The sequence below is a fragment of the Misgurnus anguillicaudatus genome, chromosome 21 (genome assembly GCF_027580225.2).
Source record: "Misgurnus anguillicaudatus chromosome 21, ASM2758022v2, whole genome shotgun sequence".
NCBI lineage: Eukaryota > Metazoa > Chordata > Actinopteri > Cypriniformes > Cobitidae > Misgurnus > Misgurnus anguillicaudatus.
Window position 1 is genome coordinate 6,035,221 of NC_073357.2, and position 27,353 is coordinate 6,062,573.

At 39.3% G+C, this 27,353-nt stretch overlaps 1 protein-coding gene across 1 annotated transcript in view; it reads right to left on the reverse strand.

The window, feature by feature from the left end:
- The window catches only part of LOC129424417 (transmembrane channel-like protein 3), a 48,247-nt gene that overhangs the window by 13,571 nt on the left and 7,323 nt on the right, over nucleotides 1-27,353 (reverse strand). Inside the window, 12 exon segments of the mRNA XM_055181109.2 lie at nucleotides 3,511-3,639; nucleotides 4,213-4,497; nucleotides 6,548-6,632; nucleotides 6,730-6,839; nucleotides 7,056-7,203; nucleotides 9,233-9,276; nucleotides 12,259-12,406; nucleotides 12,753-12,895; nucleotides 12,979-13,077; nucleotides 15,210-15,316; nucleotides 19,479-19,560; nucleotides 20,444-20,519. Of these exon segments, the coding sequence (XP_055037084.2) occupies nucleotides 3,511-3,639; nucleotides 4,213-4,497; nucleotides 6,548-6,632; nucleotides 6,730-6,839; nucleotides 7,056-7,203; nucleotides 9,233-9,276; nucleotides 12,259-12,406; nucleotides 12,753-12,895; nucleotides 12,979-13,077; nucleotides 15,210-15,316; nucleotides 19,479-19,560; nucleotides 20,444-20,519 (1,456 nt within the window).

Genomic DNA, 27,353 nt, shown 5'->3' on the forward strand with positions numbered 1-27,353 from the left:
TTGCTCCCGTGTTAAGCGTTTGTTTGTAGCGCGTTTACGGTGATGTCGCGGCAGTAGAGGCGATGCAGTTGTAACAATAAATCTATAGACCCACCCACTCTGAAGCTAAACTCCAATGGAAAAGCAAACCGAGCCAAAGCAAAGCGAGCTGAGCCTAGCCATTTGGTACTGTACCAAGCCATACTATACAATGGAAAAGCTCCCGGTGGGATGCAATCTGGTTGCTATCATGGGCGAAAATGGTTGCAAACTGGCCCAAATCAAAAGAGCCTTTCCTTCAGTCTTAAAGGGGTTATTTCACAAGACTGTTTTAAGATCATATAAATCTTTGATATCCCCAGAGTACGTATGTAAAGTTTTAGCTCAAAATAGCATAAAATTGTCCCTTTGTAAGGGTGTCCTTTTAAATGCAAATGAGCTGATCTCTGCACTAAATGGTAGTGCTGAGGTTGGGTAGTGTAGATTAGGGGCGGTATTATCCCCTTCTGACATCACAAAGGGAGCCAAATTTCAATGAGTTATTTTTCCACATGCTTGCAGAGAATGGTTTACCAAAACTAAGTTGGTTGTTCTTTTTCACATTTTCCAGGTTGATAGAAGCGCTGGGGACCAAATTAGAGCACTTAAACATGGAAAAAGTCAGATTTTCATGGTATGTCCCCTTAAATAAAATTCAGATCTACAAAAATGGGTCCCTCTGTCAGTTGTTCACCCATTTATTGTCCGCCAGGTAAAAAAATATTAGCGCACCTATCCTGTTATAATTAATGAAAGTATAATTTTTGTATGAAGTCTAAATTTGTACAATTTGCTTTCGCCCTGTGACGTTGGGATTAGGGGTTGTTTATCGATCCTGTTTTTTTTTTTTTTTTGGAGGAAAACATGGGTATGTTATATGCTTAAAAGTATAAGCAATGGTGTTCCATTGGTGTCCACTAGAGGCACTGAAGGCGCTTGTTTTAAGCAGACAATACTAAACATTATTTAAGTATATTTTTCGGTTCATGTTTTCTGGATAATGGATAAACGTCTGATGTCTTTACTGTCAGGATTGACATCTTCGGCCAAGGTATGTCAAAAACTTGTTGTATACTGGAAGCATAGTGGCGACTAACCGAAGGGACAGCGATGACCAAAATTAGGGCTGTCAAAAGATTAATCGCCATTAATAGCATACGAAAGAAAAGTGTTTGTGTTTGTATCAGTGGTGGCTCGTGACTGCTCTTCCAAGGGGCGCAAATTCAAAATAAGTGTTCGGAGTGTCATGTGTGTTGCCCGTGTTTTCAAAATATGTGTTTGTTGTGTCATGTGAACCATGTGCATCACGTGTTTGGTCAACATAAGTACCTGCTGCACATGCGTCAAAATCGTTTATGAAAAAAGAGACGCTCACGTTCACAAAATACACGCAAGACACTCCCTTAAAGGCGGAGTCCACGATGTTTGAAAAACGCTTTGGAAAAGGAGACGGGCCAACTACCAAAACACACTTATAACCAAACAGCAGTAAGGAGCGTGTCTACTAACCGACATCCTTGCCGGGTTGCGTATGTGTGGGGCGGGTCTATCAACAGAAGGTCCAGATTCTATTGGGGTAGGGGCGTGTTTGTTTAGGTGATTTCAAATATCAACATTGGCTTTCAGACTTCGTGGACTCCGCCTTTAATTACGCATGAGATTATGCGAGTGTCTGGCAAACGCGAGCGTCTCTTTTATCATAAACCCTTTAGACGCGTCTGCAGCAGGCACTTATTTTGACAAGACATGTGATGCACATAGGTTTACATGACGCGCCGAACACATACTGTATTTTGAAATTACGAACCACACATATTGTGACAAACGTCGCATTGAGCGAAAAAAGAAGTCACTGGCCGGCACTAGTTTGTATAATATTTGTGTTTGCATTGTGTGTAATTATTATGTATATATAAACACACACATACATCTATAAATTTAAGAAAATGTTGTTTATGTATTTTTTATTACATAAAAATATATATAATTTAAATTTAAAATATATCAAAATCAAAATAAATAAATACATTTATGTAAATGTTTCTTAAATACATTCATCCATGTGGGTGTATTTATATATACAAAATAATTACACACAGTTCACACTCATATATTATGCAACAACAAACTTTTATTTTGTATGCGATCAATCGCGATTAATCTTTTGACAGCCCCAATCAAAAATACATCTGTATGTTTTAGTCGGATGTGTTTGCGTAAGTTTCTTAAAGGATAATTCCGGTATTTGACACTTTGAGTCTCATTTCTGGTTTGATTTGGATGAACTACAGTGATGGACACAGAAATTTTGACAATGGGTCGTGTCTTGACTTTTCGACTCATTTAGAAGCGTCTCTTGACTGCTTCAGAATGGAAGTCAATGGCCATGCACAAACATGTCATTAAAACAACACTTAACGTTCATTTTCAAAACTGTACTACTCACCGAGTGGTTCGTGGTGTTCGTTGATGATTAAAAACAAATATATTGGCGCAATGTATGATTTCAATCCGTGTTATTTGCTATAGTGGAACTATTTTTTCAGATACCTCACAACCGCGTATATACTTTCGCTCTATATTTGAGTCTGAAGCATGAATGAACGTAGTCCAACACACTAATAAAACGGTAGCATACTTTCAAAATCAAGTTTATTTATAACACTTACACCATCCAATATGTTTTTTTCATCAGCAGAACAATAAAGAAGATATTTTGCAGAAACCCCGGTGCTCCGTCATGCAAGTCAACAGATCCGCACACTTTAAGAGCTAAAGCATATATATCCAATACAACAGTAATCCCCCATAACTCCGTGTTACATATTGACGTCTTGTGAAGCAAATCAATCCGTTTTTGCAAGAAACTGAACGTTATTTATAACACTATTAGCGTGAATGCCAAAGCAGGAAGCGCGCTTTACGTTTGAGGTGATCTCTTCCACTGGTGTGCATTTTGGTGGCTGTTGGCTATGGATGTTGGTCTCTCTGCGCCACCTATAGAGCGGGAGTGTGAAGCGCACTTCCTGCTTGGCAAAAGCTCTGCATTAACGCTGTAAAATATTTATATATATTCGAATCTCAAAACTGAAAATCGAATGTCAACCCACAGAACGAATATTCGAATATTCTGGTCCAGCCCTAAAAATATGGGAAAAACATACAGTGTCCATCACTGTAGTTCATCCAAAACAAACCAGAAATGAGACTCAAAGTGTTAAATACCGGAATTATCCGTTAAGCATGCTGCGCTATAAAGGACCAAACGCCCCAAATTTACTTAACAAAGTCGAGCAGGTTTCAATTTATGTATGTGTTTGCTTTGTAACTTCTATGTAAATCCTGTTTTAAAACGCCTCTACTGGAAAGATACCTGCAGCAATGTATTTTAGGTTATGAGATATTTAGGCAGAAGTACGTATAGTGAGTGAGCCTGGGTTGCATAAATCTGCTTAACATTTCTCTAAAAGTGACATTTGGCATCCTACTTACAAACTTGCTCTCCAAATCCCAACAGCAGCAGTCACTCAAATATCGAACCACCAACCCTCGGATGAAATCAATAAGCAGGATACTTGCCACCGTGAAGATCATGTCAATGATGGAGAGCTTCAACATCTCCTGTGAAAAAGACAAACAAAATCCCCCACGTAGAGTTCAATTTTATTCCTCCGCAGACCATAAGCCTCCTAAAACGGCCCATTAAATCAGCTGTTTGGCTTTACACCAAGAGGGCTGATGCACGACCCAGCCTACCCTGACAGCAGTTTCATTAAATAAATGCTGGGCTGCGTATTTCAACCTATGTATCTAATCCATACTTCAGTCCCCTACAAGAAAAACAATTACCATTGGACATCTTATTTTCTTTTTGAAAAATGAACAATTATTTCCAATAAGCCTTTAATAAATAACTATATAGTCTACGGTAGCAATACTGAAAGAATAAGACACAGTTCATTAGGCGATATTGTTAAAGGATGCTAAGCACTCCTGTTATCCTAAATTGTTTGGTTATTTTCTCTATAACCTCTCATCAGAGGAAATAAATAACTCTTTAATAGGCTCTTTTTATCACCCTGCCAAATCTGAAAACATTTTGGATATCCCTTGTTAAAGTTGCTTAGTCAGGACATTGTATTTACGGAATAATAATAATTATTATAAGAGCAATGTCATGACAGGAAATATTACCTGACCAACATACGTTTCCCAGCAAGGGTCTTGTTGTGATCTAGTAGTGTACTCGTAGACGACCGTCTGGTTTAGCGGAGACTGCATTCTCATTGCCTGTCCGTAGGACATGGTGCTTTTAATGGTGGTTATGTTGTTGTTAAGATCCAAATAAGTCATGGTCAGCGTGCTATTCTGTCGCTCGGTGATGTCCGGGACGATGGTGGACAGGTTGTCTTCGGTGGGTTGGGAAATGGTCGCAAGGTAGGATGTTGAGTCCGACAGGTTTCCTGGAGCCACAGGAATCTTAAGAAGAGATCGACTGGGATTTATAAAGGAAGTTTTGCACAGTTTGTGATGCATCTGAAAGCGTTTGTGCATACGCAAAATCTGCCTTATATGCGTATGCACAATTTAAAGGGGAAATTTCCCAAATTAACTCATTCCCCGCCATTGACGAGTTATCTCGTCATTTATGAGTTCATATTTAACTAATAAATATGCCTTTTTGGACGAATTTCAAAGTGAAAGTGTAATACCGCTTTTATCCACCAGATGGCCCAAATCGAATTTATCAAAAACGGAAGTTAAAAAGAGTTTATGTTTTATTTTAACTGCCTTTATGTTTGATAGTCATTCTGAGTCTGATCTCTAACATAAATTCCTTTACAAAAACGCAATTTTTAAGCTTTTTGCTCAAAATGTTGTATTTTTGAAAAGAAATATCCATATTTCAGTGGTTAAATTAAGTAGAAAAAGTAAATATATAATGAAACGTTTTTTCCCCATTTTGTTTGTTTGTTTGTTTGTTTATTGTTTGTTTGAAAGCAGATGGTGTGTTCTTTAATTTGATATAATTTGTATGTTTATATATTTATAGAAAAAGATTTTTCCTGCAAGGAATTTTGTTAAAATTTTGTTAAAATCACAAAAATGCAGGTGGGCAACTTTTCTCAAAAAGGCTGGCGGTGAATGAGTTAAATTAAATGAAAATAAAGTCTTTGGTATCCCCAGTCAACGTATGTTTTTGCACAAAATACCCCACAAGCAATTTATTATAGCTTGTTAAAACTGGCACTTTGTAGGTGTGAGGAAAAAATTGCAGTTTTTGGGTGTGTCCTTTTAAATGCAAATGAGCGGATGAAATGCAAACACTGATCGCCAACTCAATTGTGCTGTCAATTATTCTCTCTCTCTTTATCTTTCTCTTTCTTTCTCTCTCTCTCTCTCTCTGCACTAAATGACAGTGCTGTGGTTGGATAGTGCAGATTAAGCAGTGATATTATTATAATAAGAACCCCCTTCTGACATCATAAGGGGAGCTTGTGACCTTTTCCACTAAAACTAAATTGCTGTTTTTTTACATTTTCTTGGTTAATATAAGCACTGGGGACCTAATTAGCACTTTAACATGGAAAAAGTCAGATTTTCATGACATGTCCCCTTAAGAATGAAATGTACACAAAGTTTTATAAATGAGACCACTGGGTGTATATATATATATATATATATATATATATATCTCTAAAAACTCTTTAGTTTTATCAGATTTATAAAAGACAGATCAGCTCTAGCAATTCTTGCTGAAAAACGCACTGAAACATTCAGAAGAAGTCAAGGAGTCAAGGGCTGCGGGAGGAGCAAGTCACGAGCCAAGTTGTATAAACACTGTATACAACACCGGATAACTTATGATGCACTACATGTTCGTGCCATTTGCATTATATGCACTTACGCATCTATTTCACATGACACAGAAGTCTTACTTACCGCATGCAACTCGTGACCTGGTTGGGACTTTTCAACGAAATACAGCGTTAAACAAACACACACGCAAACTCAGCTGCTATAAACAAACTATATCCATTGTTTCTATAATGCTGGCTTACTTCTCCTTATCTCCAAAAACACACTTCTTCTTTCGTGCCATTGTTTAGTTTGATATAAAACAAAGCTGTCGCGTAAAGTGTTGCCTGTGATTTCTAGCCATCTCGGTTCTTGCTCTCCCGCTGAATGATGTGTGGGCGTGCTTTTCCGAGGGAAGTGCCCATAACAAAAGGTCTACCCATGATATGTAAGATGTACCTGTGTACGAAACTTGTACGAACCCTGGCAAAGTGCATTCGGCAAATCTAACCCTAAACCGAAGCGACAATGGTTTGAAAATAGGTTGAGTAACCAATCCGTGAGAATGCCACGGAAAAGAAAGTTTTTTGACACTCTTCCTATGTTTAGCATGAGGAAACAACTCTTAATCTGTGTTAATAAGTCAGAATGGATGAAATACTGTTGACCCCTCCCTTTAAGTAAGGAATATGAAGCAATGTTAAAAATGAAATATGCAGAGTATTGTCACCTGTATAGCAGAGCTCATACTGTTGACTTTGTCCAGGAGTGCAATAATCAAACTGTACAGGTTTCCAAGATACAACACCAGTACTCTATAGAAAACAGATGAAGTATATATCTCTGTAATAACACTAAAAACACACAAACAAACAGCCTTAGAAATGAGTGTTATAATAGTTCTAGTTTGACCTGGCGAGCTGGAAGCGAAGGCTTGTTCTGGGGTGATACATCTCCAGCTGTGCCACCAGCTCGAAGGCTGAAGGTGCGATCATTGTGATGAGAGATACCACCACACTAACCTGAAGTAAAAATCCAGTGCACACACCACAGACATTCATTCAAATAATACTGTAAGTGGACATTGCAGAAATTTTAAATGACTTCGTTTTCTGTTTCTCTTATTTTGATTGACAGTTGATTTGAGGCACATTCACAGATTCAATATGTGACTGCTAGATCATGACTCCAAAAGTATTCAAAGAAGAACTATATTGACCATAAAACTCAATCTGTACCTCATTTTTCTCCCACAGTGTCAGTTCAGGTTTCTCTTGTTCCAGTTTTTGAGAACGATCTACTACAAAGTAGATGATGTAGATGCTGCCAGCCAGAGAGAGGAGGACCAGAATGTTTGCCAGAATCCTCAAACTGATCAGTACGGCTCTGTCGGCATGTAAGAAAATCTTTATAAGCATAATTTAGTTTTTATAGTATTTTATATGCCAGCGCAAATTTTGTCGTTAAATAACAACTGTCAAGATTAAAGACGGGCAGTGAATAATTAGCGCTGAAAAGTTGTGGTCTAGCTATTTTTGCGACTGGTCTTATTGCACATGCTTTTCTAATAGTTTTCCTTTCAGACGCAAAATTTATGGGAGGAGATTATTTAAATGATTCACGCAACACGATTTTATAATGTTATGTAATGGTATTTGTGCCATTATTTAACGGCAAAAAGCATGTCCTAAACTACTCTCACAGCAAGTCGTGTTATAGTCACAAAATGTTTGATTAATTTATTTTTGTATTGACATGATTTTCCGCTGTTTTTCGTGGGCCTAGAGCATGAATGTATTGTCGTGGCACCCAGCACAAATTTCTATAAAAACTAATTCTGTATCGCTTAATTTTTTTTGTATCATTGTTTTAACTATTTTTAAATAATTGTCACTTAGATTCGTGGTTTGCGTTAAGATGTAATTTTATGCATTGGTTTCTACATGTTTTTTCGTCTTTCAAAACTATTCTCGCCTGGACTTAGAGGTAGAGTTGGGGTTTGGGGTTAGGATGTCGCAGAATGATGCTAACCCCAAGCGGCAATGGTAAAAAAATAGTACAAAACAATGAGAAAACAAAATATAAAATGAAACGATACAGAAACTAAACTGTTTATAGAAATTTGTGCTGTGTGCCACGAAAAAGACATTCGGGCTCCAGGGGCACGAAAAACAGCGGAAAATCTTGTCAATAGCACGAATACATTTATTCAAAATATTGAGCAATATTTAAAGGGACATTCCACTTTTTTTGAAAATTACTAATTCTCCAGCTCCCCTAGAGCTAAACATTTGATTCTTACCGTTTCGAATCCATTCAGGGTCTGGCGCTAGCACTTTTAGCATAGCTTAGCACAATCCATTGAATCTGATTAGACCATTAGCATCGTGCTGAAAAATAACCAAAGAGTTTTGATATGTTCCCTATTTAAAACTTGACTCTTCTGTAGTTACATCGAGTACTAAGAATGGCGTAATAATCAAGGACTTTGCTGATGTAACATGGCTGCAGCAGGCGCAATGATATTACACAGTGACCGAAAATAGTCCCCTTGGTTACTTTCAATAGCATGGAACTATTTTCGGGCAGTAATATCGCTACAGCCATGTTACAGCAGCAAAGTCACTGATTATTAAATTAATTTGAAAGTATAGTTCTTAGCCATATCTGCGTAGAAAATCACAACTTTAAATTTTCCGTCGGTCTTAGTACACGATGTAACTACAGAAGAGTCAAGTTTTAAATAGGAAAAATATCAAAACTCTTTGCTTATTTTTAAGCGCAATGCTAATGGTCTAATCAGATTCAATGGATTGTGCTAAGCTATGCTAAAACTTGTAGCGCCAGACCCGGAGATCGCCTGAATGGATTCCAAAATGGTAAAAATGCTTAACTCTAGGGGAGCTGGAACATGAGCATATTTTCAAAAAAAGTGGAATGTCTCTTTAAAGTTAAACATAAAACATACCAAGTAAAAGATAGTTTAGCTGTATTTATCTAGAATTTTAAACTCTGTGCGCATACAGTATGTGATGTAGGGCCTTTTTCCACACAACATATTATTAATCTTGTCTTAAGGATGATTTCAGTGCAGTCATCTGACTGCAGAAGGACGCTTGCATAAATTACGGGAGAATGTTTCGTTCGCTTGGCTTCTGCTGCGATTGCATTGGACGGGGAGGAGGTGTATAAATCACAGCGGCCAATAGAAACGTTACAGGCGGTGTGACATCCCCAGACAGAGAGAGCTGTAATTCACTTACTGATACAATCATTCCTGCTCTCCAAAGCCAGAAACAGCCTCTGTTAAACGTGCACTTCTGAGAAAGTGTGAGGGCGCTGAGAAAGGCCTCAGTCAGCACTTTAGGGTTATGCCGAGGTGTTAATGGTGACACAAATAAAGAGGAATACTTGCAGGCTTGTGTCTTTCTTCTTCTCCTGCTCCTCGACGATGGCTTCCTTAAAACACAAAAAGGGAAACTATTAGGACTTAAAGTTGACATGGAAACTATTGTTAGTTATTACACACATTATTACAGCACTTTCACTGTACTGTCATTAAAAAAGTTCCCATATTAGGTTTGGTCAGTCACAATTTCTATTTATACAATGTACTTACATAAAATATAACATTTAGAAACATACCTACTTATGTGCTATTCTGGGGAGTTTTAGGGTTAAGGGGGGTTATTAACACGTATAACATACACAATAGTAACATTGTATATGTTTATATAGTTGCACTTAATTTTAAGGTGTCCTTTGTACTTAAAGGATTACTCCACTTTCATTAAAAAAATCCTGATAATTTACTCACCCCCATGTCATTCAAAATGTTCATGTCTTTCTTTGTTCAGTCGAGAGGAAACCATTCCAGGACTTTTTTAAAATTTAATAGAATTTATTGGATATGTGTGACGCGACACACGGCGTGCTTACGCAATACGTCCCACTGAGCACAGCAGTGTCTTTTCTTCTTACTAGATCACAAACTCTTGTTCACTCAGCCCAGTCTCACGAAATTTCGTTATATAGTCACGTTATTTTTTTGTATTTTTTTTGTGATATTATCACGAATTTCCGCGATTTTTCGTGATCGTATAACGAATTCCTGTTTTTGTGTGATTTATCACATATTGGTTATTCAACTATGTTGTCCTATTTTCTTACCACTGTCGCTTAGGTTTAGGGTTAGATTCACATAAAATGACATCTATACCCAAACCCAACCCAACTCTAACCCTAACGCCAGGCGACATATGAAAAATAAATCAGAAAAAATAGTATAAACCAATACATCAAGTGACATTCTAATGCAAGCACCAAATCTAACCCTAAACTAAAGCGACAATGGTTTAAAAAGCAGTTGAGCAACCAATACGTGATAATCACACGAAAACAGGAATTCGTTATACGTTCACGAAAAAATGCAGAAATTCGTGATAATATCACGAAAAAATCATAAAAAATTTACGTGACTATATCATGAAACCTTGTGAGACTGGGTAGCTTTATTTGAGTGCGCTTGCTGCGCGTCTAGATTTAAAATAAACGCTTCTTCGAAAGGTCACTAGAAGAAAATAATCTACAAATCATAATTTTTAAAATCTAAGTCATAGATGTAACATTGAATCATCTATGAATAGTAAATATTCATTGTTTATTGCAAGTAACAAAAATCTATTTAATGCGAAACTCAACAGTTTATGGGAAAAAAGTAAGTTTCATGAATATGATGTTTCCTTAAGTAAAACAAAATTTTGAAAGTCCATTATATATTTGTTCTTTTTTACACAAAGTACGTTATTTCGTAATATACATGATCTTACTACTACAAATTAAAAATAAGGATTTTTATTTTTCCATCTGTTTTCTGTGCATACTTGATAAATCTTGCATGTGAATTGTATAAGAAGGGTTTCTCAAGACCACAATTAAAAAAATAAAATAATAGAAAAATAGGGGAAAACACAAACACATTTGTTTCCTTTCAGTAGTTTTTGAATAAGTTTAATTGAACAATAATCAAAAACTTTATGGTTGAGCTGCCCAATTATGGCAAGAATCCTAAATGCTTAGTCTACTGTATTTGCACAGAATTTGAAATGATATATTTGAAAAATACAATGAATTGCAAGGCTGCAGAGAACAGTGCACTATTGCAGACTCATATACTGAGGATTTAATGATATTAATTTAATATAATCAGTCATGAACTAAAGTGAAGTGGGCTGAAAATGGTCCGGCCATGCTCCCACTTTATTGCTTCTATCAAATGTCTATTTCTATTTTATGTGCAGTAATGAATCACTGCTTTTGCATCTGCCAATCAAACAGAAAAAGAAATCCAGATATAACTTATATTATATACTTGCATTTATCTAACTACATGATTTAATTATATAAATCTTAGTTTTTTATAATAATTATAATATAATTAATTGATACGTATAATTAAGTCATTTAAATAGTTTTTTGCTTTCTATGTTTTTTTATTCATTGTCAATTTAAAAGTCTGTTAGTTTGATATATATATTATACTAAATATTTTTTAATAGTAACTTGTAGTGTAGCTAACTACTTTCTTAGATGGTAGCTTGCTTGTAGTTTAACTACTTTTACTGATAAGTAGCTTGTAATAATTACAGTTTCAAAGTAGCTTTTACAACACTGGTTATTACTAAAGTAATTAAATGTAACATGTGTAACAAAGCCACTGTAGTATAAAGCATTACAGTTTTTTTCTTACCTAAGTTCATTGTTTGGTGTTAACTCTCTGGTATTTAAGTTTAAACTAATATTTTTTCGATTTAACACTGCAAATATATGATGATAGTCTAATTTCATTGGCTTTGTACGTTTACCGAATCTGATCAAATTTTTTGACATTTACCACAACAGACTTTTTTGTGAAATTGTTAATTGCCAAAACTAAGGGGGCGTGTACACCAAAGCATTTTTGAGCACCCATAATTGAAAAAATGGTAATGTCATATTTCAATGTCACTTTTGACTCCAATTACAGTGCAGGAGGGGTGGGACAAATACCACAACAACCATCTGGTGCATCACACCGATAACTAAAACAGAAGTATAATAGCAACCAAAGCACTTATAGTTGAATAAACGCTGCAAGTGCCCACAGTTGGCATCCGCCTTAAACGCTTTGCTGTACAACCCCCCCCCCCACCCACATTGTGAACACTTACTTGTGACCCTGTATGTGAATTCCAGACTAAAGTAGTTTGATTTCAATTACTGATTTCTATCTTTGACATGACCAAACCAAAAACTTACACTCAATACGAACACCTTTGTCCACACTCCCCAGAGAGAATAATAACATGCACTTTTCCAACATTAGTGCTAAAAGTAAAACATAAACCTCTAAGCATTGTTTCAGTAAATCATGTGAATTTTGGGAATGTAGAGAATGCTTACTCTGATGCTGTTGACAATAGCTGCTCCTTTGCTTTCCGCTGCTTCCGGATTTCCAATCAGGTAATCCCACGCACAGAAGACTCGCCAGCAGAATGTGAAGTTCTCACTGGAAGCTCCGGCTAAACTCATGCGTGAGTTTTTAGCCATTCTGTTAAAAAAAACACAAATATAGTTGCACTATAGATGAAAAGATCAAATGCCGGAAGAAGCATTTTGTCAATCCCTCAAAATAAAGCAAAGGCACATGACAAAAAAGAGTTTCGACATGAATGTGGATGGTGAAATTTTTTATATTTAGGTGAATCATTGCTTCAAATCACAGTTTTAAAGCAAACTGATGTCTTTTCCGATATCCATTTATTAAAAAAAAAATTTTTTAGCTTAAACTTGGTATACCAGCATCAAACTAGCATAAAGCCAGCCAGGACCGGTGTGAAGATAAAAACTGTTAAGAGTAGGTAAATAAAGCAAAGTATTTTCATTGTGATGATTACTTTCTTAACAAAGTGATGAAACTGTAGGCAAAAACAGCCATCCCAACCAGAAAATATGCCAATGGTAGTCTGTAGCCAGCGCTGCCGATTTTACGGACATTGCCGTAGTAGCCGTAGAAAAGTACAGAGTATTGAAGATATCCCTAAAAAACAGACAAAATGGTATAAACACGGCATATGTGTGTCATTTTGGAAAAACAGACAACAGGGAAGGTAATGGCCTTGCCCCCAGTGACCAGATGGTGTCCAGGTCTTGTGCAGAAGAGAGATGATCTTTAGGTATGGTCTTGCTGCGGGTCGTACCGAACGGAGCGCCAGCCAGGAGCTGATTGGACAACACAGATCAGAAAGAGAACAAGAGATAAAGAAAGATGAAGGTCAACAGGTAATTTCGGAGTGGAAATTGCCTTGTCTCTTTGCTTCAGGGTGTGAAATAAATCAAAGCATATTTTCAGGGCTTTTATTTAAATTCCACAAGGACAGACATGGCCTTGGGCTTTAGGAAAGGTGTTTATATGAATTACTGTATTAGCATTTTAAAACTAGTTTTTAAATCTGCATAATGGGTAAAGCTGCATTCAGACTAGCAGTAGCAGAGCGACGCAATCTCATTGATTTCAATCTTGGCGACTTCCGGCGAAATGAGCGACAGTGACTGTTGGCGACTGAATGAAACAAGTCCAGTCGCGCAACAAAGTTGAGAAATATTTTTTAACTTTATGCAAATCAAAGACTTTTGAGAGCGACTACCAATGAGAACAAAGCAGTTACTGGAGTAGATCGTACAACCGGGTTTAGAAACGCCGCTTTTGAAAGAGATGAGCGACACACAGTGACAAAGTCGCTTATAATTTTATTGTAATTTTATTACAACAGTAAATTATGCATACTGTAATTACATGCAATTAACCATACACCAAACTTTAATTCTAACCCTTCAGCAAGTACATAGTAGTAGTTGTAATTGATTATTACTTAAATGTATGTTTACACTTTAAAAGTGACACAGTAAAAAAAAGTGTACCGCATAATGCTATGAATAAAACAAATCGAATTGTTACTTTGAAATTGTTAGAAATATATATTTATACAACAGTTCTTTCTGGTTCTCGAATCTGATTGGCTAAGAGCTATGCGATATTGTGCTGATAACGGCACAGTAACCGCTTCACCTTTCGTATCATTCCGCCACCTAGTGAATGGAGGTCCTAAGCAGGCTCATCTCTGAATGGAAAAACACAGACGCGCTGTTTTTAAACACTCTCCGTGTGTCTCATTAGTTCACTAGCTCATAAATCAGTCTGTGAATCCCCAATCAGAAGTTATTATTCCGTCAAAGATCAGCGCTCTTGTATGTTACGTTAAAGTTAATGGGAGAAATGTCTTGTCACATCGTGTGGACGATTAACACTTGGAAAGAGGAATATAAACACTCGTTTTTTTTCTGGAGCTATATCTTTTATCAGAACGCGAAAACACCGTGAAACAGCAGGTAAGCCCCGCAGCTTTTAAATGTGGACATTGATCATTTACTTTATCGTGACGTGACTATTAAAACATGTTATGAGATATCGCCACTGGTATATTTATAAGCAGCATGCAAAAACATCTCTCTGACACTTATAAAAAAACTTTTTATATAGTACTGACAAGTTTAATAATAATAATCGAGTGCTCGTATCGCATTAAGAATAAATGAGAAAGCAATAGTAACGTTATACAAGTATAGTTTTATTAACTTTTACCTCGCGCCAAAACAATAACAACACTAAATATGAATAAGAAAACAAGTACTAGTTTGATCATGACACCAAATACTGCTGATTTGATCTCATTTGACGATCATAAACAAGCAAGGCCAACATGAGAGCCAGGGAATCCCTGTCAGTGATGTAGCCCAGAGAGGACGGTGGTCAGCGGGGCGAGTGAACACTGACGTCCGCTCATGCTTTGGTTCTCATTCGTACCGAATCTCACTAAGCAAACTTTCAAACAGGCGCTATCTTTACTAATCGACTGCAGATTTAAATATAATACATATACATTCTCGACTGAACTAATCTTAAAACTACACTTTGTGACCAAGAAACGGTAATATAAAGTAACGGCTTTTCCGTCCATTGAGTTGTTATGAGATTCAAAGCAGCCGAAAGTTTTACCTGTCATTCTGGCCGCCCTCAAATCCGTGGCGGAAGAAGTCGTTCTCAAACAAAGAGGCTTTTAAAATAACTCTGGTGTTGTTTTCTAGTTTTCGTTTTTCAAACGTGTGCCGTCGAACTGTTGTATAAAAGCAATATCGCTCTCGGAGTCGTGTGATATAGCTCTATATCATCACGGCTGTGATTAGACCAGAGGCACGAGGCCGTAGGCCGAGTGCCGGAGGCAATTATATCACACTCCTACTCGAGTGATATTGCTTAAATATATATATATATATAATCATATATTTACACTTACCTCAGGAAGTACGATAAATGCTCCAGTCATTATAGTCAAAACAATATTAATGCCAAACAGCCATCGCAGGAATATGAAGTAAGAGGCCACGCCTGATCCAAAGTGGCCTGCAAAGATCAACATATACTTTTATATACAGTATAATAACATAATACAGTACAAATAACATTTTATAAAGTCAGGTTGATTCAGTCATATTGAATAATTCTGATGCATTAACTCTTTCACCTCCAGCGTTTTTAAAAAAAGTTGCCAGCCAGCGCCAGCGTTTTTCATGATTTTCACCAAAGTTTAATGCCTTCCAGAAAATGTTCTTCTTTAAATATATAAACATAAAAATACCAAATGAAAGAATGGACCCTCTGCTTTCAAACAAAAAACCCGTTTCATCCTACCTTCAGTGGTTCTTTTGTAATCAGCTTTTGAATATGGGTAGGTTTCTGCAAAAACACCACATTTTGAGCAAAAAGCAGAGATAATTCCATTTTTGTGACGGACTTTTCATAGAGATCCCATTCAGAGCGATCTTTAAAACAAACACGGAGATGCAGCCGCTTGCCATAGGGCAATACTTCCGGGTTTAAAAAGTTGCGGAAGGATAATAGTGGTATTGCGGAGAGATGGAAAATCTCGTCATTGGCGGGGAAGCGTTTTCTCTTAATTGACGAGATATCTCGTCAATGGCGGTGAAAGAGTTAAAGGCCACCTATTATGCCAATTTTTACAAAATGTGTGTACCTTTAAATGAAAATGAGCTACAGCACCTCACTCCCTTACTAACAGATGGTGAGCACTTACAGTTAAAAATAGATCTGATTTCTGTGAATACAGTCTGAGACAATAGTATGTTTAGTCACATTAGTGCTACAACTTGCTAACAAATACATTTCAAAAAGCTTTTGGCTGTGGGCGGGGCTTTATCAGTGTGACATCACATTAACAACAGAATCAAAATGGGACTGCTTTGGTGTAATGGGGATTCAAAAAAAGAGGAGGAGGGTGGATTTTTTTCATTGTATGTGGATTTTGCATAATATGTGCCCTTTAAAGTATATAGGCGTTATTAAATATAGTACAATGAATTTCATAATTGCAGGTACATTTGGTATCCAAAGTCATTCTTTTTTTTATGTTTTTTAAAAGGGCTATATTTTTTGAAGGATTTTAACAATTTGGTTCTCATTATCACATGACTGTCAACACTCTTACTCTACCTTGGTAACACAGTTCGACAGTAACAGAATTGACAATGACTAATTCGGACAACAGGAAATCATGATTTCCACCTATATAATCACCTTTTAAAAGAAAATATTATACAGGTTCTAATCATATAATAAGAATATTATCAAAAAACTTGATTTATTTCACTAATTCCACTCAAAAAGTGAAACTTGTTTATTATGTTCATTAATTAAACATAGACTGATGTATTTCAAATGTTTTTTGTTTTTTGTTTTATTTTGATGATTATAACTGACAACTAACCCTGGATTTCCACCGACTGCGGAACGGCTGCAGAGCGGGTCCGCTGCGTTACGGCTCCGCACTCCGCCGTCCGTCAATACCCACCGGATCCGTATTTGTTGCAGAGCGGCTGCGTGCTGAAGTGACGAGGACCCGTGAGTTCTCGCAAATTCACATGAAGATCGCACGATATCTAGTTCGGTCTCCGCCCATTATGACGTTGAATTATGACGTTATTACAAACAAGCCCAGATCACAACACGAGATCTCGCTAATTCAGGTATGATCACGCGATAAAGTCATGGCTCCGCCCTGCGGAGCTGTCCGGCATCCGTCAAAAATAGAAGCTCGGCGTATTTGTGAAGGAGAGCTGCGGATGGCCGGAGCTGTGACGGATTCGGAACGCAGTCAGTGGAAATACACACATTGACTTGAATGGAAACCGATTGACTCCGCCGCCGCTCCGCAACGGATCCGCAGCCTTTCCGCAGTCGGTGGAAATTAGGGGTAAGGAAAATCCCAAATTCAGTGTCTCAGAAAATTAGAATATTGTGAAAGGTTTAATATTGAAGACACCTGGTGCCACACTCTAATCAGCTAATTAACACTGCAAAAGCCTTAAAATGGTCTCTCAGTCTAGTTCTGTAGGCTACACAATCATGGGGAAGACTCTGACTTGACAGTTGTCCAAAAGACGACTGTTGACACCTTGCACAAGGAGTCAGTGCAAGAGGCTGGTTGTTCACAGAGCTCTGTGTCCAGCACATTAATAGAGAGGCGAAGGGAAGGAAAAGATGTGGTAGAAAAAAGTGTACAAGCAATAGGGATAACCTCACTCTGAAGAGGATTGTCAAACAAAACCCATTCAAAAATGTGGGAGAGATTCACAAAGAGTGGACTGCAGCTGGAGTCAGTGCTTAAACCATCACTTTGCAAAGACGTATGCAAGACCTGTGTTCAACTGTCGCATTAAGCCACCTTGAACAATAGACAGTGTCAGAAGTGTCTCAAAGACAAAAAACACTGCACTGCTGCTTAGTGGTCCAAAGTTCTCTGATGAAAGTAAATTTTGCATTTCCTTTGGAAATCAGGGTCCCAGAGTCTGGAGGAAGAGAGGCACACAATCCACGTTACTTGAGGTCCAGTGTAAAGTTTTTACAGTCAGTGATGGTTTGGGGTGCCATGTCATCTGCTGGTGTTGGTCCACTGTGTTTTCAGCCGTATACCAGGAAGTTTTAGAGCACTTCATGCTTCCTGCTGCTGACCAACTTCATGGAGATGCAGATTTCATTTTCCAAAAGGACTTGGCACCTGCACACAGTGCCAAAGCTTTAAGAACCATGGTATCCCTGTTCTTAATTGGCCAGCAAACTTGCCTGACCTCAACCCCATAGAAAATCTATAGGGTATTGTGAAGAGGAAGATGCAATATGCCAGACCCAACAATGCAGAAGACCTGAAGGCCACTATCAGAGCAACCTGGGCTTTCATAACACCTGAGCTGTGCCACAGACTGATCGACTCCTTGCCACACCGCATTGCTGCAGTAATTCAGGCAAAAGGAGCCCCAACTAAGTCTTGAGTATTGAACTAAATATTTTCATGGCCCAGATTTCTAAAAATCCTGTCTTTTATATTGGTCTTAAAGGTGGCATAGAATGATTGAACAGGGTATTTATCCTTGTTCTGTGATGTGACATGTAGACAAAATTTTTTTTGTTTGGGTCTGTAATGCCTTAGAAGCTTCCTAAAAACCTCTCTTAAATAGCTCTATTAGGGTGGGGGATTTTAAACAAGTGGTTTTGCACCTATTTGGCTCCCCCTACTGGCTTAACTTGCAATCTCATTACTGATTGGCTGACTTTGCTGCCACTCTTGTAAAATGTAGCCAATTATTTTAAAGTGAAGGGGCAGGGAGATGCATGTGATGTCATAAGCATCAGTTTTTCAGATTGGGCTGTTTTCTGGTTGACATTTCTAAAAGAGGAATTTCTATGAGACTGAGATGTTTAGAATGTCTAGAACTTTTTGTATGTTTGTGAATGTGGGTAGACTACCATTATTCAACAAAGACAAGGTAAAAATGGTTTTTCATTCTCTGTCTCCTTTAAGTAATATTTTAATTTTCTGAGATTCTGAATTTGGGATTTTCCTTAGTTGTCAGTTATAATCATCCAAATTAAAAGAAATACACATTTGAAATATATCAGTCTGTGTAATGAATGAATGTTATATACAAGATTCACTTTTTGAATGGAATCTTGTGATCACGACAATGAGTTTTAAATTATTAAAATAGTAAAAAAAAATAACCATTTGAAAAGTGCAGTAAACCAAATGTACCTGCTATTAATCACCCGTCTAGAAAAATATGTTTTACAATGCAATATTAACAAAGTTAGTCCTAACAGATTTACTGTATCAAAACCATTTTAACAAATATTTAATGTGCTAAAATAGTATTGGTGCAGTTTCCCGGACTGGGTTTAGATTAATCCAGGACTAGGCCTTAGTTATATTAGGAATTTTTTTTTACAAAAAAAAACAAAACATACAAAATTATTACTGTTGTGTATCTTGAGACTAAACAATGGCAATAACATATGTTAAGATACCTCAGTACAAGGTTTTTAAATTAGGGCAGCTCAAACCTGCATTTTTGTCTGGGACTATGATAAGCCCTGTCCGGAAAACCACCACAGTGTGTTTATGAGTTATCTGCGGTAAATATACTAATAGCCTTATTTGCAGGCAAATTAAACACATTAACAGCACCGAAATACACTTTAACTTGGCACTAACTTTCAATCTTTTTAATCCTCATCTCCCAAGGTACAAACAGAACAACAATGTTGTAGAGAACTCTCGAAATCTTCTTCAGCAACTGTAAATGAGACACAAACAGGTACGTACAGGTATGAACAAAGGCATAATTGTGCGTTCAATACACCAACTGTATTAAACGGCCAATTTTGCCACTCAAGAAAAAATCTGCGATAGTTTGCAGATAAATAAATTCATAAATAAATAAACATTTAATCCAAAGTGTAATTCAAAAGAGCTCCTCATGCGTAACGAAAATCTGAATGCATAAATCTGATGCGTCACTGCGTACGGGTATCTGATTTTCAACCTGCCATGAAAGCCATAATCGGAATTAATAATTCACCATCAAATCCACTTGCTAAAAAGTCAATTAATTTTAATGGTGCTTGGGCAGCCTCGGCGAATGGCATTGGACATTTTAATTAAACCAGGCTATAACAACAGGCCATAAATTTGAGAGCAACGTCTGAGAGCAGATGAGAAGTGCCGCTGAGGCAGAGACGCTGAACTTCTCATAAACGCAGAGCTAATGAAAGAAAGTAAAAGAGGGGCTAAAACTTGAATACAAGGATGGACGAATGCATGGATAGATTTTTACTTAAATAAATAATTAAGGAAATCATTGGCAACATTGCAAAAATGATCAATAAGAGAAATACATGTCTCTTTACAGTAAGCAACAGATAAATATTCTCAACCCTAACCCTAATAATCCCTTAACAAGTTCCTTTAGATCAGTGGTTCTCAACTCCAGTCCTCGGCCCCCTTCCAGAATGTTTTAGATGTCTCACATGAAACGCCTGGTTCCACTTTTCAGGCTCCTTCCAAAATTTACATCTAAAACGTTCTGCGAGGGGTGCGAGGACTGGAGTTGGGAATCACTGATTTAGATGGGGCCACATTCTATTTCTACCTGACCAAACAAATAGCATTCAACTTACATCTGCCCCGGCTGCCTGGTAACCTCGTGTCCTGGTTAATCTGCCTTCATACTTGAGGACCATCTCTTTAGCCTGCCTGAAGAAGCAAAAACACAAAACTTTGGTCATCTGGATCATTCCACATCATTTTCCGTACAGTGGTGAATAATGAATCCAGAATGGCGATCGCTGTTGAAAAGATCGACATTGCTAATCATCAGCATATGTTGCGGTTTAAATTCTGGTCCTCGGGACTGAATGCTGGTACAGTGTGCATAGACTTCCACAACTGCATAACCAGCAAGCGTCTTACAGTACGGTTAACCATGATCATCAAAAAGACCAGGCTGGTTGACCAGCAATTGGTAATGGTGAACAACATAGGGGACAATCTCATGGCAATTTGTATGTTTTATTTCCATGTGGCTAATTCGTATTAATTTGTTGGACCACACTTGTTCCTTATAGAGTGTCGCAGGGATGACATATTTTTGTAAGCAAAACACGGAAGTGAGTTAGCATTTTAGCTCTTCCGGTTCTATCGTCCTGAAATCAATAGGTTTTTTGAATGGGGTTTTGGTTAAACTCCTTAAATAAGATCTTGGGTTAACATAAGCCCAATATATTTTTACGTTTTATTCTAAGACATAATACACACCAGTAATACCTCCACTTGTGACTTCTAAAAGCTTTAAAGTGTCTTTTTAAAGGGCTGACAAATTTTTACGTGCACTGTAAAAAAAAAATCTTAGTATTTTTGTCTTGTTTTCAGTAAAAATATCAAAAAATTCTTAAATTAAGATGCTTTTTCTTGATGAGCAAAACGACATAAGAAAAAAAGTCTAGTTTTTAGACCAAAAATATCAAATTTAAGTGCTTTTTAAGTGAATTTTTTTAATTTTTAAGTGAATTTAGTGTTTAAAAAAATGTTCAATATTTTTTTGCTTACCCCATTGGCAGATTTTTTTTGCTTGTTTTATGCACGAAATCACTTAAATTGTATATTTTTGGTCTAAAAACTAGACTTATTTTCTTGGGTCGTTTTGAAGAAAAGGCATCTTAATTTAAGAATTTTTAGATATTTTTACTGAAAACAAGACAAAAATACAAATATTTTTTTTCTTGAAAATAATAGTTGTCAATCAGGAGTGTTGTGCAATTGCATTTTTTTAAAAAGTGGAGAAGGCGGTTCATTTTCTAAAATTCGAGAAAATCCTCCGCTACACCTTTAAAGGCGGTCACACACCGTGTCGGGTTGCATCTAGGACAACTCGGAGGTATAGTAAACCGGATGTGCACATTAAATAGCGCGAGCTTCGTCAGATAGCCACTACTTCAAAATGCAAAATATACGTAAGCAGCCAATGTTAATCGTTAATCATTTGGGACAAATATGATGTTATTTAATGTTAAACTATGTGAGTGGCGCTGTGTGGCGCGACAGGAATTTGAGCAACTTCCTGAGTCACAGCTTGGCGGCGCCGGTGTGCGTATACTCATAGAAAACAATGGGCCCTATCTTGCACCCAGCGCAATTGACTTTGTCAGTGACGCATGTATCATTTCGTATTTTGCACCGGCGCACAGCAGGTTTTTCCCTCCACAGATGCACGTCGGCAAACTAGGGAATGAACTTGCGCTCCCTGGGCGGTTCAGCGCAAAAAAGGAGGCGTGTTCCGGTGCAAACCATCTCTTATGCTATTTTGCAGTTTCAAAAAACAATTGCGCTACTAACCAAAAAAAACGAGTCTGAAGTCAGTGGACGCAGCAATGTCCTCTGCTGGCGTCAGGTCATGTGTAGAGGCAGATCCACCTCCCGTTACACGGCGTGCCCGATTTATGCTGGCAAGCTTGGGATTCCCTCGTCTCCTGATATAGCGGATGCCAGCTGATGAGACAATTGTGGCTATATTTCCTCTCACGCCTGTTTAACCGACGCTGATTTGTGCGGGTTTCTCATCCCCATACAAAACTGTCTTTGACTGCTCTTACAAGAACGTGGGTCTCCTCGGCTGTGAACCGCTCCTGGCGTGCGCCTGGTAAATCCGTCATTATAATAGCAACCCGCCATGGAACTTGCGCCCTTGCGTTTAAAGGGAATGTTGGATAGCGTTCTGATTGGTTTATTTGACGTTACGCCCAAACCACACCTATGAATAATGAACCTACTTCAGACCAACCCCTTATTGATTTGCGCCTCGCGCAAGAGTCATTTCTCCCGCCGGGAAAATAGCAACAGCGCCCAAGATCCGCCCACAAAGTCACTTGCGCTTTGCGCTTCGCACTTGCGTTTCAGATCGTTAAAATAGGGCCCAATGTGTTCGAATTTTTTAGAACGGCGCGGCGCTGAGCAGCGCGACCGGTGTGCGATCACCTTAAGACATATTTTCTTGATGAACAAAATGACCTAGGAAAATATGTCTAGCTTTTAGAGAAAAAATCTAACAAAAACAAGCAATACCTATTTTCCTACAGTAGGTTATTTTGCTCTTCAAGAAAATAATATTTTTTAAATCTTAATTTTTAAATTTTTAAATATTTTTACTGAAAACAAGACAAACATACTAAGTAAGAAAATCATTTTTTTGTGTTGTGCACTGCACATTGTTTTCAGCATCATTCATATAAAGTAATAAAACATTAATGGCAACATAATGGAGAAACCAAACAAATAGATTTTTTTTCTAAAGGTGGGTGTATGTAATCACGGGTGCTCACCCAGGCATTATTACAATGCTCATAAAATGTAGCATGAAGTGTCTTCCACGCACCATCACACATAACCTCAAAAATAAATGGCTAATAAAAGCATTAGTCGTGCCACCATCATCTCTGAACATTAGGGAGGATGCGCGAATGTTCAGGCCATTGGAAGTCTACATGCCCTGGTGATTCAGGGAAGCAAGATGTAAAATCAAAATGTTTAAAACGTGTAACATCTAAGCTGGACTGTGGTTGTACATTCGGAGAGTGCCATGCATAAATCATAAATGTTTGCTTGTACACTTCACCTAAAATAATCATTCACGACGGGTACATCTTTGACCCCCGCCTGAAGTAAACGGCACCGAGAGTAATGAGAAAGAGCCAGCGGGGCTAATGAAATAATTACTCAGCTAATTTAGTTTGCACTCCAGGCGTTGTGTTGTAAACATGGTGGCCGGTTTTAAGAGCTGAATGTAAATTGTTATTTACTCTATGGATTTAATGCGTAGATGCTTTTCACCACCATTATCCTCAGTTTTAAATATTTTTAATGCTTTTTTCTACGTGAGCTAATTACCATAATGGACTTGAATTATCATTTTAGAAAAAAAAAACAAGCAGATCTATCTATCAACGCTGTCCTGTCTGTAATGCTGTACCATCACTAGCCGTAGCTCAAAACTTTTTAATGGTGTGTTATATATCAGAGAGCTTGGTCATTGTACGACCACTTTTTTTGGCCTAATAAATGTTGAACTTATAAATCCTTATTTTCATATGCCAGTTTTAATGGCTGACTGGAGAACAATACAAGTTTATCACCTGATGTATCCTGTTTTACGTTCTTTAACCTTTACAAAATATACCTATAGTTTTATTAGACTAAAAGTGTAGTAACCATGATTTTTGGTTACCATTTGTAAAACGTCTCGGTTACATATGTAACCCTCGTTCCCTGAAGGAAGGGAACGGAGACGTCACGTCGTGACCGACGAATTGGGAACCGCTTCGCGGGTGACCTATCTGCTTCGAGAAACCTTAAAAACGCCAATGAACTTGGCATGCAGATAATTGCATCTGCCGGCGCCGCCCCGCCGCATAGGTATTTAATGAGCGGCAGGTGCAGTTATCAAATCAGCTATTTTTTGCTGAGAAAGCTGGACAGAAGGAAAGGGTCCGGCCGATATCAGCAGTGGAACAGCAAACTGTGGCGACGGGACGTGACGTCTCCGTTCCCTTCCTTCAGGGAACGAAGGTTACATATGTAACCGAGACGTTCCCTTTCAGTCGGTCACTACGACGTCACGTCGTGACCGACGAATTGGGAATCCCTACCAAAGCGCCACTGAAGCTGACCCTTCCAGTGCCTGCGTAAACCCTCCGACTCTCCCCTTTAAGGGAACGGAAATGGGGTTGAAGCAGAGGCCGGTCACTACTTGTTCCTTAACCCACGATAGTGACTAGGCGAACTGGGAAGCGAACTCGTCAGGCGGGACTAAGATCGCTGCGGAAGAAAAACCCTCTAGGGGTCTACCACTAAGGTGATAGAAAAAAAGACACGAAGTCTCTAAAAAATACACTCTCTTAGCAACACTAGAGGAACTCCGCTAAGGGAAACGTGGTAAATCATAAACTTTCCACGGAAATACTCACAAAGAAACCACTAGGGGGCGCAATGTGGGCGCTAGCCTCACCCAGATAGTCAAGAATACATCCAGTGAGAGGCTGGCAGCCGATGCTCCGCAACATCGGCCGCCAAGCGGTGGAAAAAGACAAAAAACATTTTTGTAACGTTTTTGCCTTAATGGCCTTCCATACTGGTGCGGTTTCTGCGCAGCCAAAAAGAAAGGCTCCAAACCGACACAGGAGCCGTTCCTCGATGTTCTCACTGATCTGACGAGAGAACTCGAGAGGATACCGGCTCAACACGAACACTGTAGAATCTAGTGAATGTATTAGGTGTCGCCCAGCCAGCAGCACTACAAATATCTGAAAGCGAGGAACCACGAGCCAAAGCCCAAGATGAAGCCACGCTTCTGGTTGAATGGGCTCTCAAACCAAAAGGGCAGGGAATGCCCTGTTTCTCATAAGCCAGGGCGATTGTGTCTACAATCCAGTGAGACATCCTCTGTTTAGTGACAGCTCTCCCTCTCTGCTGACCACCGTAACAGACAAAGAGCTGCTCTGAGGTCCGAAAGCTTTGAGTGCGATTCACATACACACGTAGTGCACGTACAGGACATAACAAAGCCATAGCTGGGTCTGCCTCTTCCAAAGGCAGAGCTTGTAAGTTTACCACTTGATCCCTAAAGGGAGTGGTGGGAACTTTAGGCACGTAGCCCGGCCGGGGTCTCAGTGTAACGCTGGATTCAGCCGGCCCGAACTGAAGGCACGAATCGTTGACCGAAAATGCATGAAGATCCCCTATCCTCTTAATAGAAGCCAGTGCGAGGAGCATCAAAGTTTTCATAGTGAGAAACTTGACACTCACCGTCTGCAGAGGCTCGAATGGGCAGTCCCTGAGAGCGTTCAGCACCATGGACAGGTCCCAAGGAGGAATAGAGGGAGGACGCGAAGGATTGAGCCTCCGTGCACCTCTTAAAAACCTAATGACCAGATCGTGCTGACCCACAGATCTACCGTCTATGGGTGCGTGATGCGCGGATATTGCCGCGATATCTACTTTAATAGTAGATGGTGACAGCCTCTTCTCCAAGCGGTGCTGGAGATATGAAAGCACAATACTGATCGGGCATTCTCGGGGGTCCTCTCGTTGAGAAGTACACCAAACAACAAACAGGTTCCATTTCAGCGTATACGCCTGTCTCGTAGACGGCGCTCGCGCTGCAGCGATGGTGTTAGATACGGGTAAATCACCTACAACCTCCGCGCCCCGTCCAGAGACCACACATGGAGGTTCCACAGATCGGGACGGGGGTGCCATAATGTGCCCCCTTCTTGAGACAGAAGGTCCCTCCTCAGGGGAATCCTCCAGGGAGGGGCTGTCGCGAGGAGAGTGAGCTCTGGAAACCAACTCCTGGTGGCCCAATATGGAGCAACTAAAAGAATTTTCTCCTCGTCCTCCCTGACTTTGCACAATGTCTGTGCAATGAGGCGCACTGGGGGAAATGCGTATTTGCGAAGACCTCTCGGCCAGCTGTGCGCCAATGCATCCACGCCGAGTGATCCCTCGTCCAGTGAATAAAATAGGCGACAGTGGGTTGTTTCTGGAGATGCAAACAGATCTTTCTGCGCTCTGCCGAAACGTCTCCAAATCAGCTGGACCGATTGAGGGTGGAGTCGCCATTCGCCGGGGCGCGCTGCTCGGGAAAGCGCGTCTGCCGCTGCGTTGAGCGACCCCGGGATGTGAATGGCACGAAGAGACCTCAGATTCTTCTGACTCCAAAAGAGGAGATGGCGGGCGAGATGCGACATGTGACGAGAGCGCACTCCGCCTTGGCGATTGATATACGCAACAGTCGCAATGTTGTCTGTGCGAACTAATACATCTTTGCCTCTCAACTCGCTGCTGAAGCGGACGAGCGCAAGATATACAGCCCACAGTTCTCGGCAATTTATGTGCCAATGCAGCTGGGGTGATGTCCATACTCCTGAAGCTGCAAGCTCGCCATACGTGGCTCCCCACCCCGTGTTGGAGGCATCTGTGCATACTATTGCATGTCTGGAGACCTGTCTCAGTGGCACCCCCGCCCTGAGAAACGCTGGGTCTGACCACGGGGTGAAAGTGAGACGGCATTTCGGTGTGATCGTGACACGGTGAAAGCCGGTTAGCCACGCTCTCCTCGGGACTCGGTCGTGAAGCCAATGCTGAAGCGGTCTCATATGCAGCAAACCGAGCGGTGTTACAGCCGCGGCTGCAGCCATATGCCCCAGTAATTTCTGAAATTGTTTCAGAGGGACCGCAGTCTTGCCCGAAAACGTATTCAAGCAAGCCAGAATCGACTGAACGCACGCCTCCGTGAGGCGTGCTGTAAGATTGACCGAATCCAATTCCATGCCGAGAAAAGAGATCTTCTGTGTCGGGCACAGTTTGCTCTTCTCTCGGTTGACCTGAAGACCGAGACGGGCGAGGTGTTTGAGCACCCGATCTAGATGAGTGCAAAGCATTTGACGCGACTGTGCTATAATGAGCCAATCGTCGAGATATGCCAAGATGCGAACACCGCTCTCTCTGAGAGGTTTTAAAGCGCCCTCTGCCACTTTT